The 19,098-nt window shown below is 43.4% G+C and overlaps 1 protein-coding gene across 1 annotated transcript in view; it reads right to left on the bottom strand.

The window, feature by feature from the left end:
- The window catches only part of LOC147728555 (uncharacterized), a 703,293-nt gene that overhangs the window by 126,857 nt on the left and 557,338 nt on the right, over nt 1-19,098 (bottom strand). Inside the window, exon 18 of the mRNA XM_086962332.1 lies at nt 6,844-6,967. Coding sequence (XP_086818458.1) covers nt 6,844-6,967 — 124 coding nt within the window. The remainder of the gene's footprint in view (nt 1-6,843; nt 6,968-19,098) is intronic.

Below are 19,098 nucleotides of genomic sequence, written 5' to 3'. Positions count from 1 at the left end.
ATTGAAGGTAACGTCAATAAAGCTCCTGTCGACGGAGCCGTCGTCGACGATGTTGTTGTCATTGGTGGCGGAGCCCCTCGTCGACGACGGGGTAGACGTTGACGGATCAGTCTTCGTCGACGTAGGCGTCGACGCGCTCTTCGGCGATCTTAGCGTCAACGCTTGTTTGGACGTCGACGATGATTTCTTTATTTTTATCGTCGACAAAACAGATTTACCAGCCGTCGACGATGAAGTCATCGTCGTCGACGTGGACAATGCTGAAGATGCCAAAGAGGTAGAGACAGTCGTCGCCGACGAGGTTACACCCACAGATGTAGACGGAGATTTTCTCGTCGTCGAAGCCACCGTCGACGAGGCGGTCGTCGACTAGGTGGAACTAGGCTTCTTAAAGGTGTGTAGAACCTCCTGAGGAGAAACCTTCACTGGTAAAGCCTTAGGGTGGGCCTCTGAAGACTTTTTGTACGTCTTTTTTAGAGGGGGCTGCGATGAAGGTCCTGGAGAAGCAAGTCTGGGTCTTTTTTGAGAGGACTTTGAAGACTTGGAGGAGCTCTCACTCTCCTCAGAAGACCAGGCTTGGTCTTTGTCCTTTAGTCCCTGCAGCCAAATTAAAAGGCGGACCTCCCGGTCTTTAAGGGTCTTTGAAGAAAAGGTACGACATACCTTGCAGTCCTTTGAGGAGTGATCCGGGTAAAGACAGTAGAGACAGTCTTTGTGTTGGTCATCAACATGAAGTCTCTTTTTACCACAGGAAGCATAGGGCCTAAAAAGGCCTTTCTTCGGAGTATCTGCCATGAAGATATTGAGAACTTCACACAGAAGATGGAATCTTGAAGAAAACATCACTGGAGATCCAGAAACAAGGAAAGCTGAGCAGAGCTCAGTGGAAACTCCCTTAGCACTTCGTGCGGTAGAAAATCTGAGGGACCAGAGCTCCTTCCAGGAAGGTTCAAGAGGGTGGTGATAGCTGATAGGCTCTTCTCTAGAGTTTGGTCCTTTTTGCAAAAGGACATGGATATGTTACTAATGTGAGGCCCTTGGCCTATTACTCTATATGTCTAATGGGACATTACTTTATTTATGTATCGGGGACTCCCATCCCGATGACGTGGAATGATTCAGGCATGTGAATCCATGAAAGATACCCTAATACTGGATAATAGTAAAGTATACTATTCCCCAATACAGCGCGCCCTCTACAGCAAGTCGTTGAAATGACTTGCGATGTAATAGTTCACGTTGTAAAGGCATGCAATGTAAGGCATGCGAAGTAAGGGTATATATTTGCTGCTTTCGCACATAGCATAATATGCTGAGTGTGCCAGTATCATTATTGCTGGTGCTAGGAGCCGCTGGTGTGAAAATTAAGCTGCTGTAGCTGTCACAATGTGCTGGGAGTCTCGCTTATGGGTGGAACTACGGGTTGGGGAAAGGTAGATAACACTTGCAGCATTTTATTTAAGGCTGCTACAGGGGAAAAATAGTCCCCTGAAGTCTGCAGTGGAAGGATGCAGTGAATATTGTCAAAACATCTAGAGACCAAAATGTTCCTGGGTGGGACAAAGGGACAAACACATGAACAGGGAGGTAAAACAATGACTCAAGAGAAGACAACAATCATGAGCAAGTGGTGGAACAAAAGTCCACTTTAAATATGTTATGTACTGTAAACAACCGGTCTAGCTATACACATCTAAAGCTGACTGTAGCTGCAAACTAAGATTGAAAATCCCAAAAGCGCTGAATGGGCAGCACAAAAGCCTGCACTTCTCTTTTCCCCTGTTAGTTGGGATTTCCATAATGATGCACAAAGGGCATACTACTGAGCCCTGGTCTCTGTTGCATCTGATGCATGATGAGACTGTAGTGTGCGTGCAAAAGGAGAACTACATGAGTTGAAATGCCGAATAAAGAAAAGCTGGTCATACCTTCTATCCGTAGAACAATTGAATGCAATAATTTCCACTGGAACTATTACAGCCCGGAAAGGCTTTGGAAGATGGCCAAGTGAGCAGCTCCCTCTGTGTTAGGTGAAAAGAGGCCACATACATCTTCTATTTATGTAGTCTGCGAGTCCTCTCCCTCCCATTCAGAGATACTGAAGAAAGATACATGAGGGCCTCAGGCGCACTATAGGTACCCCACTTAAACTAAAACATAAGGTGGTGCTGCTGGGAATAATAGACGGTTGGGTAGGGAACACGCTCCGAGAGCTCTGGTGGGAGTGGGATTTATGGAGGCCAAAAAAGACATTGTCCAGTATTGGCTTAAAGACCGCCCACCACCAGTCAATGGATGGTATAGAGGTATGGATTATTGTGCTATGGCTAAGAAAGTGGTCTATAAGAGGAGAGGCTATGAGGAAAAAATGCCAGAAATTATAGGGACAGAAATAAGTGGTCAACTAAACTGTTAATTGGGAAGAGTGGTTTCACTCAGCAGTTTCTTTTTGTCTCTAGGAGTGCCCACATGTATGTGAAAATAAGTGCTCGTCCCCATGACTCTTGTGTTATTTGCCATTGTTTTTATGATTATTTTAGTTTTGCAAAATAATAAATAAGTTAAATATATAAAAAAAGAAGTGGACAGTTACACAATAACAATTTGCCTCACATACAAAGCCCTACACCTTCATACACCTCACTGCTTGGCATGAAGGATCATCAATTCATGAGATTCCAATGACTAAAATCGACTGGAATCCACCCTTTTAGGAAAAGGAAAACCAAAAATCTAAGTCCATTGATGAATCTTTCCTATTGCTTCATTATTGCTCCATTATCAAACGCTTTTTCCCTGGCCTCCTACATCTACAGTGTTTTCCCTATAACTTCAAAGGACCCTGTACCTTGGGGGTGAAGCCTCCCTTTTTCACTATCTCCTTAAATTCCTCCCCCAACAAATAACAGATTCTTCTCTCTCACTCCACTGTTTAACCCTGTCCGATCTCTTTCTCGATTACTCTTTCCTTTCCCCCACCAACCTGAACCCTGCAGGTCACCATTTCTCTGACTAGATATATTATCTAGATGTACTTCCCCATCTCCATCCTCCCTCAAGGCATTTCCATCATTGTAAATAGTGGTATTTTAATGTAGTTTCTGATTCTATCTTCAGACCACTAAGCCTTACAGTCTTGAGTATGTTTATGGTCTTTAGGACCAGCTAGTTCCTGTGTTGACCTTCCCATCCATCCTTATAGAAAGCAACCGCCTCTTTGCCAGTCTGGAACTTTCTACTCTCAAATGGGTTCCTCTTTCTGCCGCTACCCATTAGTCATCTCTGTTCTGTAAACCGCCTCAAGACCTTTCAGCGCAGAACTCCTGTGGAGCACTATGCAAAAATAGCTTACAACAGATACACACATAAATGGGCCACTCTTTCATTTACTGACAATGTCTGGCAGAGAAGGATTAATCATACAATTTTTCACCACCCAGCAAGGCGGCTCATGAGAGAAAAACAACTACTCATAAGACGGTGGTGTTTCCTCTGTAATTAAGGTCATTTTTTATGTTTTCTTGTCATCTGTACTTTTTTTTAACTGAAGTAATACTTTTTCTATTGTTCACCATATTTAACGGTAGCAAAAAGAATCAAACACAGAAATATCAGGTTATAGAGCTGGTCCTGAAAAAGAGAGATTACTTTAATTTAAGGAAGCTTCATCCTGCAATTTTCATGTTATCTAAATAGTATTCCAGAACTTAATCAAAAAGTATGAATAGATGTACAAACGCTTGAGGTAAGGGTACATAATTTCTAAGAGATGTAAGAATAAATGTACTGCCAGTCACAGATGTAAAACCCACTTTGACACAAAGCTGGCAATGTTCTTGATGTACTTCCTGGTTCTCCCAATCAAAATGACCAATTATGCACATTTATAGCACAAGCTACAGCAAGTCTGAATGACGTTTAACTACTTCAAGATCCTCCATCACTGGTATTGAACTCCAGATACACTGTACAGGGCAGGCATTCTATGGCACTTTGCTTGCTTAAGAGGTGTACAGGCAGGTTGTGACCTCCCACATGTCCTATGGTCCTTGCCCAAGCAGGACTCATACTGGTCAGAGGTTGGGAGAACACTGAAGGAACTAACACACTTCCTCTTCAGACATCAGTTAGTCTTGCCATACTGCATGACTGTATGCACTTCACAAACACCATACACCATCAAGGAAGGTGGCAGGCCATGGCGATGGCCAAGGTCACTATATTGAGACACTGATGCTCACCCACACTCCCAACCAATGGAGAATGGATAGCCAACATTTTTCAAATGGCAATCTGTAAGAAGGCCTTCCACAGACTGTAGGGCCAATAGTGATTTTCAAACAGGTGCGAGTCGTGCTCTTTCAGGAAAAGAGAGCATGGCTGGGCTCATATGATGCTGGATTAGGGAAGATACTCACATGGGTAGATACCAGATAATCCAACGATTTCAGACTCTACCTTCATATCTCAAATTCTTGTAATATTCTTGTATTTTTAACCTCTCACAGGGATAACAGTATCCCTATTCCTTACCCCACATGTGTGGAGTGGTGCTCTGGGTAATATGCATTAGGAGCACATGGCCAAATAAGCACCACATTACCCTTGAATCTTTTATACTGTTTAGCAAAATGTGTACTGTCAGACAGCTCCTGAGACTTCTATTACGCTTTACAGAATACTAGATAATGCTGGATTGAGTAATCATAAAACTGATTATCGAAATCAAGCTCAAGCTTTAAGCTGTTTCACAGTATTGTTCTGAAAATGGCTGATATTGCGTATCTCTCTATACACTGAGATTGATCACTTGCTTGTATTACTCTTTGTGTAGACAGCCAGAAATCTGTTTAATGCTTACAGCTGGGAGTTCAGAGCTTACTGTCTGACTGTCATATTTGTTCTATCTGAAATATTTTGAAAATTCAGTAAAGGATCACTTAGAAAACAATGATTAAATGAACTGATGACTTAAAATGGGATGTCTTCTGTAGTATTACCTGTTTTGATTACTCTAACACCAAGAGATTGGATCAAACTGTGATAACCTGAGCTATCTGAACTGATCTAGGACACAATAATAAACTTGCGGGTAAATATTGTCTAAAATGACAGGTCCAAAATTAGCACTATTGGCAGATATGTATGCGACATTTACAACTTGTCTGGATTTTTTGAAGACTAACTGGCTGAAACGTTGACATTACTGAACTAGTAACACAATGCTGCAGAATACATTTATAGAAATTAATTGAGCCGGTGCATTATCACTGGCACACCAACCCATAATTTCTCTAAATGCCTTTAATGCTCTGGAGAGGAAAGAATGTCCAATTACTCAATGCGTTTTTCTTCAAGGAGTGATTTTCCAATTTGTCCGTTTCCTAAAGTAGAATGGTGAACAATGTTTGGTTTCAGTGGCTGATATCAATATTGAAGGTTGCAAGATAACAGGAAGTTCTTGGAATAAAACCTTCATTATTTGGGAAAAGGTAATAGGTTTGAAAGGTTTTCAAATTCAGAAACCACAACCATAAACTGAAAGTTTCTGACATATAGTCTCCACTGCATAACAAATGTGCAGTGAAACCTGCCTTTTTGTACTACTCATGAGTGTTTCTGGAGTTTATCTGCTGATAGTAACTGCCACAAGGCTTTTGCAGCAAGGCTATTTTTGTGTGCTTACCATATACCCATTTTTTTTACTAACATCCCAGGATTGAAAGGGGTAAGATCTTGGCCTAGACCTATGTATTTATGACACATTTCAAATACGTTTCCGGCAGTGCCTTTGTACAGCTTGACCCTCCAACCCCAAGCTGACACTTTCCTGTTGTCATCCTAACTTGTATAAAGTGATCATTTAGACATACCTTCATAGAGCCTTACCACAAACATATTCATCTAGACCAAATACAATAGTGTATGGAATAAACGTCTACTTCTCAAGCTATACTGTGTACATTCTCATGCAATGTCATTTAATGTTACAAACAGTGTGAGAAAAATAGACAATTGGTAATACAACCAGGGAGGAAAAGTATGAAAAGCACAACAACCAATTAAAAAACACCAGATTAAATTTATTTCTAAATGTACATATTCATATTAAAAACATTTAATGCAAAACCATGAAACCAAATGATTATAAAAACAATCAATCATATACAAATAATGTATTTATAACACAATTGCACAAAAAATAGTAAAACAGTGGCGAACAATATAAGTCATCGACGCGCGTTTCGGCGTTATCACGAGAACGCCTTCATCAGGAGCCACAATCAGATCCAAAGAGAACACGAGATGAGTGTTCACTGTTTGTTCCTTATATGTGTTGCAAGACCTATCATCTGGGTGGAATCACACCTCACCCGACTGAAAGTGTGATCGAGTATGTTAAAAGACGAAAGGTTACATCAGGGTACACGAAGAAGCCAACCGTCGATCTTTGGTACAAATATGATTAAAGATGACCAGTGGCATAAACAAAGGGAAGCCGCGTTCAGGATATCTGCTGCCGTCCCGCAATAAAATCTTCGGTACGGATATGATAAAAACTGTATGGTAACAAACACATTATTTGTATATGATTGATTGTTTTTATAATCATTTGGTTTCATGGGTTTGCATTAAATGTTTTTAATATGAATATGTACATTTAGAAATAAATTTAATCTGGTGTTTTTTAATTGGTTGTTGTGCTTTTCATACTTTTCCTCCCTGGTTGTATTATCAATTGTCTATTTTTCTCACACTGTTTATTTCCCTGTATTACGAACTCAGTTTTTGAACAGGGGGTCCTTGTTATTTACATTAATTTAATGTTACAAATACACTTACCTGGTCACCACAACTTCCAATGGATGTTCTTTCTTTATGAGATGTTGGAAATATTCTTCGATGGCCTGAGCTGTGAGGGCTCTCTTTATGTACGGATAATAAAGAGGGTGTCGTGCTATAACACCTGCAAGGTAAAGGACAGTAAGACAGATTTTCAGTTTTGCTTTAGATACAATCCTTTATTGGACAATGAGTCTTTAAAAAAGAATTTCTCTTAAAAATGAGAATGTTTTTGTCTCTGGTTCTTGATGGTACTCATACAAGTACAGATGAGGTCAGGCAGAAGGTGGCGGCAGAGATGGCTTTGCCATGGAGAATGCTTTTGACTGCATGGTGCAGCAGTTGATCAGATAATTGACCAAAAAGTAAGAATCCGTATGAAATCAAAGAGCTTCCTACAAAAGTTTTACCTCCTCCTAACATCAAGAATAAGAATAAATGAGGTATTATAGACAATTTCGGAATGGAACAGGTGTGAGCAAGAAGTGCCTTTTCTCAGCGTTTCTGTTTACAATGGCCACAGAAAACTTAACCTACAATAAAAATGTAAATCGGATAGAGTAACTAGATAGGTAATGGATTTTTCATATTTGTTAATTAATTACTCCTGCAAGTAATGAACAAGAGGCACACATTGCCAATGATCAGTGGGATTCCGAAAGATTTTGAGACCGTACCAACACATAAATTAAATGGAGATAACATGGAGGGATTTTTATGGAGTTGAGGCCAGAAAAACAACCCAAAAATGTTATATCGCACACACCTACTTCAATTAATAATTTAAAATTCAGCACTGCTTTCGGCCTTTGGTAGAAACATATCCATTGGTCAAACAAACACGCAATGGCAAAGCCAAAAGATCTTGGGCCAGATGTAGGTAGGCTTTTACCGGTCGGTAACAGCCGAAATCGGCCATTACCGCCCGGTAAAAGCCTTCTCCTATGTAGGGGGCTTTTTTACCGATTCGGTAAATTCCGAATCGGTAAATGTTGATTCAGTAGTTACCGAATCGGTATTTACCGCATCAACATTTACCGATTCGGAATTTAACGAATCGGTAAATGTGATATAGAAAGCACTTAAGCGAGTGCTACTGGGCTTTAAGAATTCGTTATTTACCACCAACTATTAGTTGGTGTTAAATAAGGAATTCCAATGTAAATGCATAAATGTGCATTTACAACTGTGCCATGTGACAGACATACATGCCCTTAGGGCATGTATGTATGCCACATGTGCACACCAACACTAATCAGGGGTGCAACAGGGTGTCAAAGTGACACCCTGTCATCCTTGACTTTTTCCCATTTTTACCGAATCGGTAATTACCGATTCGGTAATTGACATTTATTCCTATGGGACTCCAGGCCCATAGGAATCAATGGCAAATACAGATTTGGTAAATACCGAATCCTACTGATTCTGTATTTTTTACCGAATTATTACCTACATTGGATTTACAGATTCATAAATACCGAATCAGTAAAATTCGGTATTTAAGAATCGGTAAATCCAAATTACCTACATCTAGCCCCTAGTGTTGGGTGTCGCCTTTTGAAAATAAAATCATAAAACAATCGGTAAAAGCAAAGATATCTTTTGGTCATAAATAACCTGCATTACCACAGTAGTTCCCGGCATTGAAGGGAATTACTTTGCTTGCTCATTGTGAAAGAGCGGAATGCTGTCACTAACAATAAGTTGGTTGAAGTAGACTGACCCTTTGCCCTATGATGTATGCAGCAGTGGGTGGAAACAATATGAAAAAATGTGAATGACAACAGACTAATGAATATATCTATCTATATACAAATATATGACGTGATACTGTAATGTGTGTGGCTGTCTAGGGGGAAAATACAAACCTCAACTTTCATCATCCCAGACCTGTATCAGAGGTAGGCAGAAGGCACTAAATGACTAACGTAAGAAAATGCCAACTTTTTAAAAGTGGATTTTTCAGAATTCCAATTTAAAATCCAACTTCACCATAAGTTATGATTTTAAAATTTGATTCCAGTGACACCAAACATGGAAAGTCTATCTCTTTACAGTTGGGAATTACACTTAAAAAATGTAATAAGGTAATCCCAATGTTATCCTATGGGAGAGATAGGCCTTGCAGTAGTGAACAATGAATTTTGATTGATTTTCCATACCAGGACATGTAAAACTTAAAAGTACATGCCTGCCTTTTAGATGAATTGTATCCTACCCTCTAGGTTATCCAGTACCTACCTTAGGGGAGACAAGTATACAAAAGGCAAAGATTGGCCCTAGCCACGTCAAAATGACGGTGTAAACTGAAAACACAGGCTCTGCAATGGCAGGCCTGAGACATGGTTAAAGGGCTACTTAGATGAGTGACACAGTAGATGCTGCAGGCCCACTGGCAGCATTTATTTACAGGCCCGGGCACTTGTAGTCCACTTTATGAGTTAATTAAATATTCGAATTGGGCATGGGTCAATATTACTTTGTTTAGGGGATACAGCACAAGCACTTTAGCACTAGTTAGCAGTGGTAAAGTGCACTGAGTCCTAAAGCCAGCCAACAACTAATTCAGAAAAAAGTTGAGGGTGAAGCTTAAAATGTTTGGTGGGACCCTACAAAGATGGCCATTTTCCAACAACATGTTCGATAACATTAGTGATAACATCACAGCAACATTCATGACAAAAAACTGTGCATAGCGAGGGAGCGATTTATAGTTACCTTCGGGCAAAAGTTATAGTTACTAGAGATAACTATAACTAGTGAAATGTAGGGTTTTTATTAGTTTAAAATGTTACATTGTCACTGAAATGTTCATCTAACTTTATACTTTGATTTTTTTTCAGTAAAACAAAATATATATATCATTTTACTAAAACATCAGACCTAAAAAGGTATCGTTTCCTGACACTTTGCACTGATTTGCATTCACATACTAATAAACAATACTGCAGGTTACAAAGACTGACTATTTCTAGGTGATAGGAAAGAGATGGAAACAGGAAACGCAGAAAGTATTGAAATCAATATATTGAAACAATGAATTCCATAAAGGGAAGAATTTCGATGGGCATTAATTCATAAGTACTTTAGAGCATCAGTGCAAGGACTGAACGGAAAGGGTCTAGAGGGGAGACAGCTAAAGAGGGCAAGGTCAAAATGGACTTGATAGCATATCTTATGTTTGTGCCCGTAGATATAACAATTTAAAGCAAGACTGTGAGGTCAACAGTACCCCGGGGAGAGGATTTACGTACACAAACCTTTCACTTCTTGTTCTGCGCCCAAATTATATTTTATTGACAGATTTTGAGATGTCTCTCTTAAGGATACTAATAGTGGCTTACAACAATTGCATTACGGCGGTGTTGTCAGCAGAAAGGCATGCAATCAGACAAAGAAGAAGCAAAGTACAAAAAACAATCAGGAATTGTTACACCTTCTAATATGCCCGTTTTTTTCCAAACTTTTTTTTGTAACAGACTTTATTTGGTTTTTGCCATCGATATGACCCATCAGGGTCGCATACGTACGCAGTATATTGCAGGATAAATTGTGTTGCTATACACCAGAGAATGGAGCCAAATAAAACATGAAAAACAAACAAGTGCACATTAAGCCCCAGCCACCCCCCTCCTCTCCCAAAAACAGTCTAAGATCTACGCAGTTGTGGTCCCACAGGTCTTTGTAGCAGCATTTTTATCCTGGCAATTTTTGTCTAACTTCCGCGTCTATTTGCTGTTTGGCACAGGCTCTAGAATCAATCCGTGGTAACCCACCCACCTCTGCCAAATCCTGGGATATTTTTGAGGACATCCCCTAGCCTGGAATACTACAAATTCAAGCCCCATGCTGAAGTCCATCCCTGCTTCCAAATCACCAAGAGCGGCGGTTTATCTGTTTTCATTTTTGTGCAATGCCTCGTTTTGCTAAGGTAAGACCAAGGCATAATCGATGTTGCGTATAGCAGTTTCCACCTATGCCGTTGGTGACAAAAAGGACACCACCCCCATGTGAAACAGGTCAGCCTACTGTAGTCCCACACCATGAGGAGCAATGTGCTCTCTGCAGCCCATCACCGCAGACACATGGGAGAACTTATGAGACACATATGTCATAGATGGCGTCTCGTGAAGTATGCCCTGTGAAGATATTTGAATTGAGTCAGACTCAATGTGGAAGATATCGCTGCACTACTAGGAGACTCAAAAGCTTCTACCCAGCCTTTGTCGATATGACCTAAATCTGCCTGCCACGCAGTTCGGAGGGCGAACAGCATACTGGAGCTATTAGTGATTAAAGTCCGATAGATCCGGGAGGTCTCTTTGCAAACAAATTTTATGATTTAAATCTTGACACTTACATCAAAATAGAGAAGAACACAAAAACATCAGACAGATATATTTCGATGTCAATACAAAAATAACAAGGGATCATGTAATACAGCTGTTTGGTGGTCAAAATGGAAATTAAGAGGAAAATGACAAATATCATCAGGGAAGGCATTTTCAGCTTGTGCGTTATAAATGGGCTGGTGAAAAGTGTACTGGTTCGTTATAAGCTTCAAACGAAGATTCATTGAGTTGCGTAAATCCGCTTGGTGTGGTGCTGTGGCTTACTGTTTGTTCTCTGTGTGTCTTGGGAGGATGTGAGGGACTCAAAGGGAAACAATGATAAGGGCATCCATCAATCAACTGGGAAACCCAGTGGTAGGGGAGGACTTCAAGGTTGGAGCACGAGCGATGGTGGTAGGATGTTACAAGAATTAATTAGGGGGGTTTGCAGGCCGGGGGCACTGTGGGCAGGGGTGCAGGCTGACGACAATCGCAGGGACTGTGCACTGCCTAGTGCGTTTCTGCACTTCAAGGTGGAGTGGTGGGTATCTGTAGACAGGGTTCATGTGATGCACAGGGAAGTAGGTTGCGCAGGATAGAGGTATGGGACCACTATTGGCCTCAATGGTATAAGAGGACTGGGGATCATGGAAATTGGGGGTGGGGTGTCCTCCTCAGTAAGTTCTTTGAACTGCAAAAGCATGGTATCCCAGGCTGGAAAGGGCGTCTGACTATTTGTCTGGCCTCTCCCCATTGTAGTGTGGAGCTTTCGGCCTCACTCCTATGGATCAATGCCCTGAGGCACTGGAGGAGGGTCAGGGGACGTTAGGCTCTCCAGTCCATGTTCAGGAGAGGTTCGGCCAGCAGGAAGGTGAGGTTGGCAAAACATGACCCCACCTTGTGATATTTCCTCCTAGGAAAGATGCCTAGGGCTGGAGCCTCCCAAGAGTTTAGTGTTGTAAGTTCTGTGACAGTGGCCACGGAGGTGTGTATAGTGCACAAGAAACGGCTATGCTTGGGCATGATCAAAGCATATGGCAGAGGTCTGCCACCTGGGCATGGCATCTAGGGCAGGTGAGACTGGCCGCAGGCAACATGCGGTTTTGCCGGGTCAGTGTGAGATAAGCCCTATGGAGGACCATATATTGGATATTTTTAAAACAAGCATTTCTGGAGATGGCCTGGCGGGCCTCCTGGACTCTGGACCATTCAGTGTAGTGGAGAGGTCTCGCCATGTCCTCCTCCCACAGGGGTCAAAGGTGCGCCATTAAGGTTCCTGTGTGTTCCCTGTTCACTTTATAGAACCATGTGATGAGGGGTCATGATGTATGGGGTATATATCACTGTGCATGTTGGTGGTTCTTCATCTATCACTCCTCATAGTGAGTGGAGCGCCACCAGTAGTTGCCTTTGTGTTAAGAACGGACCCCGGGGAATATTATACTCTTGCCCATTTGATCAAATGTGAGGATCTGGGCATCGTGAAAGGGAGTGACTGGCATTCTGATTGCTGTTCAGCCATAAAGGGTCCCATAGGTCCTGGTAAGCCCTGGAGGGGGATAGCGAGGGGTAGGGGATACCTGTTTTGTCAGCTGGGAGACCCTGGCTAGGCATTTTCGTCTGACCCACATGTGGAAGGACTTCGACCAATGCAGTACTAGATGATGGAGGTGCAGCTGCACTCATCCTTCTTGATCTGTCGGCAGCGTTCCACACTGTTGACTACAAGCTTCTCATTAGCTGCTTGAGCTCATTAGGAATGAAAGATAAAGCTCTATCACTAATCTCATACTTCCTTTGAGGAAGACTTCAATCAATAGCACTGGGCATATATGAATCCACCCCCTTCTCACTCACTTGTGGGGTTCTGCAGGGCTCATCCATTAGCCCTCCACTATTTAATATATGTTACAGCAGTGGTTCCCAAACTTATGACTCCTGAGGACCCCCACTGAAACACTACTGGAAGCCGGGGACCCCAAAGCAATTTGTACAATTTGAATTTCTTTTTTAAAACGCCTTTTGAACCAGAGGCAATTTCAAGAGGGAGACATCCTGAATTAGGTCTATTGGCATGGGCATGTATGCATACAGCAGTGTATTATTTTGTGGTACAAGTCTCCTGCTCTCAGCCATAGCAGCACCTCTACATTCTCATTCCAGAGCCTTGGAGTGGTGACCCTTCCTTACAGGAACAGGCTGAATGATAGTGAACTATGAGCATTTTTACCTAATCACAGTTTAAGAAGGTCTAAAATATTATACAATTATGAAGCATTTTATATAAAAGACATGCCCCAAGAAGCAACGAATATTGTGAATATTCTAACAAGATAGTGCACAAAGCGATGAGTCCAGTGTTCAGAGCAAATTCAAGATCTGTATTAGGAGTTCATCATGGAAGTGCAAAAGATGGCAGGAAGGTATCTGCACAGGAGGCATATTGTTTCAGCGAGATCATGGAGCAATGCTATGCCAATTACCATAAACCCATGTTAGACATAATCTTTAGTCACAGACAGCAGAATAACATTTTACCACCAAGGGGTGAGCAGTGTAGTTAAGGCATATTTCAGAGAGGCCTCACGTAACACCTGACATGACCCTCTCCTGTTAGGATGCCCACTGCCCGTCCCTTGCCAACAACAAACTGCAAAGGCTACACAGAATAGGAGCTTGATACGTCTGAATATGAAAGCTTGACAGCACTCATAATTCACCCAAGGGCTTGTGGAAAGTGAGCAATCAGACAGCAGCACGAAAATCCTACTGCTGATCCTGGCTGCATCTATTTTTACCGGCCTGCCAAGTAACGGTAACCTACACACATGTGCCTTTCAACGCTTTATTGCTTTTATTGTATTGCCTGTATTTTCATTGTTGTGTCTGTGACTGCTGTTGTCTGTTTTCCCCCGCTGCCTGTACGTGGTCCGTGCCCCTTTTCCTTCCCTCTGTTCCCCTCGCTGTCCCTGTGCTCTCTCTGCCTGGTCTTTCCTTCAGTACCCCTCACTGCCCCGTGCCTCTCTGCCCGTTCTGCCTTCCGTTCTTAGCTGCCCCTATATTTCTGTATTCTGTATTTTGCCTCTGTGCCACTCATTTTTTGTGCCCGTCTGCACTCTGTGCCACTCGTTAGGTCTCGCCTGTCGATGCGCATGCGCATCGAGCTTGCGAGACTATGGGGGCTTAAACACTCTTTAACCAACTTGCAAGGAATCGTGGCGATTCCTTGCAGTGCCCGTGAAATTTAAGCTCAATGTGCATGCGCATTGAGCTTAAAAGCGCGTGCACATGCCCCCAGCCGCCTGCCTTGCCCACTCTCTCTCTCACAGCCGCCCCCAGCTCCCCCCTCACTTCTTGGTTGCACGGCCGCTAGGCCGTGCCTCCCCTACTCTCCTCCCCCCTCCTCCTCCTACTCTCCTCCCCTGCCTGCCGTGTCGCACCTCTCCCCGCTCCGCCCCCTCCCCTGCCCTCTGTGTCGCAGAACACAGAAGCTTGTTATTTTATAGCTGCTCAGTTGGAGGGGCGAGTTTTGGATGATGATACCAAGCGTTTGGCACGTTGAACGGGTAACTCCTCGTAGTTCTCTATACGTGGATCATTTGCATTTGAAAGTTTTCGAATCGCTACACACATGGTCTGCCTAAAGTGGATGCGGGGTTGTGGATCATATTGTGCCTACTGGTAGACTGTGAGATTCACAAGGTCCCAAGGAGTCACAGTGTGTGGGACCTTTTATGCCAATTCGGACAGAGGCAACTACAAATAGTTTGCTTAGTTTTTGAGCCCACGTTTACATTTTCTTAAATGAAATTGGCGTGTTTGTTTTGGCTGTGTTTCAGACTCGCATCCCATAGGTTCCCTTTGCAACAATGCGTTAAATTATAACCAGAGAGTACCACTTAAAGCTCCGCCCCCTCACTTCTTGGGTGCACGGCCGCTAGGCCGTGCCTCCCCTACTCTCCTCCCCCCTCCTCCTCCTCATTTGCATTTGAAAGTTTTCTAATCGCTACACACATGGTGTGCCTTTCTGTCCTCTGTTCCACTCATTTTTTGTGCATTTTAGCCCTCTGTTCCACTCGTTTTTCCCTCGTTTTTGTGCCTTTCTGCCCTCTGTTCCCTTCGTTTTTTGTGCCTTTATGCCCTCTGTTCCACTCGTTTTCCCCTCGTTTTTTTGTGCCTTTATGCCCTCTGTTCCACTCGTTATTTTGTGCCCTTCTACCTTCTGTGCCACTTGTTTTTACCTTGTTTTTGTGCCCCTTTTGCCTACTGTTCCACTCGTTTCCCCAGCCGCTGTGCCCCCGCCCTCCCCTGACTGCCCACTGCCCATTCACTGCCCCCGTCTCCCGATTGCATTGTTGTGGTCTCGCCGCCCCTGCACCAACATTCACAGCTCTTGTGTGCTGTGAGGATGCATGGGCGTTTCATTTTTCACTATGACGACAGGCACTCGAGTCCTGCGGACCCCCTGGGAATGCCTCACGGACCCCTGGGGGTCTGCGGACCCCAGCTTGGGAAACGCTGTGTTACAGAATTGGCCAATCTGATTAGATTGTTTGGGTTGTCTCTGACTTACTATGCTGTGGACACCCAAATTGTCCTGTCAGTTTTTAAAAATGTCTCTAAACTTGCCACTCAATTCCATGACTGTATGCTAGCCGTCAGCTCATGGATGAGCTTGCATTGCCTCAAGCTGAATTCAGGAAAGACAGAGATAGTCCTGTTTGGAAACATGTGCCATAATTGGTTCCCTGTCTGGTTGCCGACCGATCTAGGTCCTCTACCCATCCTAGTGACCAAAGGAAAAAACGTAGGAGTAATAATTAATGAAAAATTTAACTTTGGGTACCAAGTCATGCTGTCATTTCTTCCAGTTTTTATCTACTCAAAACTTTAAAAAAAATACTGTTTATTCCTGATCATAGCATAAAGACTGTAATTACCTCATTAGTCTTATCCAAGTGAGACTATTGCAATGGTCTCTACTTGAACGCACAGGAAAAACACTTGAGAAAGCTCCAGATGGTGCAGAATGCAGCTGCCAGGCATCTCCTGGGCATTACAAAGTTCCAATCATTGGCTGAGGACATTCATAATTTGCACTGGCTTCCAGTAAAAAGTTGCATCACATTCAAAGCTTTATGCAACACCTAAAAGGCATTGCACAACATACGCAAGCAGTTTTTGAGGCGGTCTTTGAAGTGGTACTACCCCAATACACCCTTTCGCTTGGAAAGGGCAAAACCTATGCTACTACCCAGGATCCGGAAGGCAAACTGGGGTGGCAGAAGCTTTATAGCAGGATTCCTCAAGCTTTGGAATAGCCTAGCGATCTGTATAAGCGCCTTGCCTACTTTAATGGTCCTCAGGAAGGAACTTAAAACTTGGCTATTAAGTAACTAGGGCTTCCTAACACTATCCTACTAAATCAGCATGGAAAAGCAGCATGTCCTACTGCAGTCTGCAGACGGATATATATGCCACGCTTCAGCCCCCAACCTCACGACCTAAGGATATTTGATGTGTTTATCTCACATACGTACAACAGGTTCATGACTCCTCCTGAGCATCATCTGCAGAACCTCTAGAGTCCTCTGGGAGCGAAAAGGCCAGACCCCCATGATGCTGATCGATATTCAGACATAGTAACACCACCATCCTACATGACCCTGTCACGGCTCATACCCCAGAAGACTAATAACAAAGCTTTCCCACTATGACAGCCAGGATAAACCTTTTAAGATCACAAACTGATGGAACCCTGTAGCACTTTCCCCATGTCATAGATTGTTGTTGGTTTTTTTAGACGTGATGATTTTAATCTCTGTATTGTATGTTTTCTTTTGATGCATATTGTATATATGTGTATGTTGTATGTTGAATTCCTTTGCTTCAATAACTTTTTTTTTTTAAAGTAACTAGGGCTCGGCTCATTTACTAAGGAAGGATTGCAGGCGCCAAGACACCTTTGGTATTCGTGCACTTAATAAATCACTATAACATAACATAGGATCTTAATACTGGGGTAGAGGGGCTGGTGTATTACATGTAGAGAAAGGGGGCCTTTGCCAGTGCTCACTTCATATAGGTTGCTACCTATCAGGTGCCCTCGAACAGGTCCCGTTGGGAATGATATCTAATTCCTAGGCAACGGAACACTGCTGTCGTCCAAGTTAGGGGGGCGTCACCCATGTGGATCACCTGTGGAGGGGCATTACGGCAGAATGGAAAAGAGCACAATTTCTCGCAATTTACTCTGAAGCCTGCTGCATCCTCAAAGTTTCAGAAGGTAGCTGAGATGGAGGCCATATCAGCGGAAGCGTCCCGGACATATAGTAGCAGGTCATCTGCATAGAGCCCAACAACATGTGTGGTCCCATCCAGGGGGATACCCCATTGTTGGCCTTTCCGGCGTAGGCGATGGGCCAGCAGCTCAATGGCAATAGGATAGGGGAGGAGAGCACCCCTGGTGTGTTCCCCGGTCAATGGGAAAGGGAGGCAAAATAAGGCAGGCAATGCGTGTCCAAGATGACAGGTTTGTGTATAGCAACTACGAGTATGCAAGTAGGCACTGGCTTATACCCACTGCCCGTACGACGTCGAAGAGGTAACCCCAGGACAGGAAATCAAAGGCCTTTTCGAGGTCCAATATGAGACCTGCTGCTTATGGGTATCGTAATAATGCCTGATACATGACATTGAAGAGTCGCCTGATGTTGTTAAATGTATTACAGCCCCGTTAAACACTGTCCTGATCGGTGTGGAGTAGAGGACGAAGTATCTGCAGGTACCGTTATGCAAGGACCTTACCAAGTATCTTGTAGTCGGCACCCAATATGGTTATGGGTCAACAGGAGAAGAGACGAGTGGAACCCCTATCTGGTTTCAGCAGGGATATGAGAAGAGAATTCTGAAGGAGGGCTGGGAGCACACAAATTGTGAGGGCTTTTTTGTACATCTCAATTAATCTAGGTGCAAGGGTGGTTGAGAATCAATTATAGAATTCTATCTGGATCCTTTCCAATGCTAGGAGTTTTATTACGGACCAAGTAATGTATTGCTTTTTTTTCCACAACCACTGTGTCAGGATCTAGCTGGTTGCGCCTGTCGAAGGTTTTAAACTACACATCCCAGGGTGCTTGGCGGTGGAGGCGCGGTTAAAGGGAAGCAAAGCGCGCTTCCGCGCGCATGCGCAATTCTGTGTTCCAGCCGCGTTAGTAGTTCAGGATGCGAGGACTCAGTGGCTATAATGACGGCGCTTGAGGATGTAGTGCATGTATTAGAGGCATTACAACAGGAAATGGCTGCGTTGCGGGAAAGGATGGACAGAACTAATAGGAATCCCTTTGATGCTAACACAGTGGCAGTACCCCCGATACTAGTCATGGTAGCCCCTCCTATTACCCTGGCTACCCCTGAGAGGTATATGGGAGACCCCCATAGGGTTCAGGTGTTCCTTACGCAGATCTTGCTACATTTTTCCTGTCGGCCTTCTTCGTTTACAACTAATCAGTTGAGAGTGGCTTTTGCCATTTCCTATCTTAGCGGAGATGCAGCCAATTGAGCAGTTCCCTTAGTGCGCAACAATGACGCAGTGCTATCGGACTGGAACGCTTTCAGAAGTGCGTTTGAAGGGGTGTTTGACAGGAGAACGACCTACTTCAGTGCTGACAAAGAGTTGCTTTCTTTGAGACAGGGACGGGGGATCTAGTCACATACCTCACCAACTTAAAGAGGTTAGTGGCGGAAGCGGCCTGCCCTGCGGAAAAACGCATGTCGCTTTTTTACCAAGGCCTGTGTGGAGAGCTTAAGGATGTGATAGCCAGGATAGACCCTCAACCCCGCAAGTGTGTGGATTTGGTCAGTCTGTCGTTGCATCTGGATGGGAGTATACATGACAGTCTTGGTCAAGAAATGGGTGTCGGAA

Source organism: Lissotriton vulgaris, chromosome 3_1, assembly GCF_964263255.1.
Source record: "Lissotriton vulgaris chromosome 3_1, aLisVul1.2, whole genome shotgun sequence".
In the NCBI taxonomy this organism is placed as follows: Eukaryota; Metazoa; Chordata; class Amphibia; order Caudata; family Salamandridae; genus Lissotriton; species Lissotriton vulgaris.
Note: the sequence above shows the minus strand (reverse complement) of the source record. Positions and strands in the feature narration are given on the sequence as shown.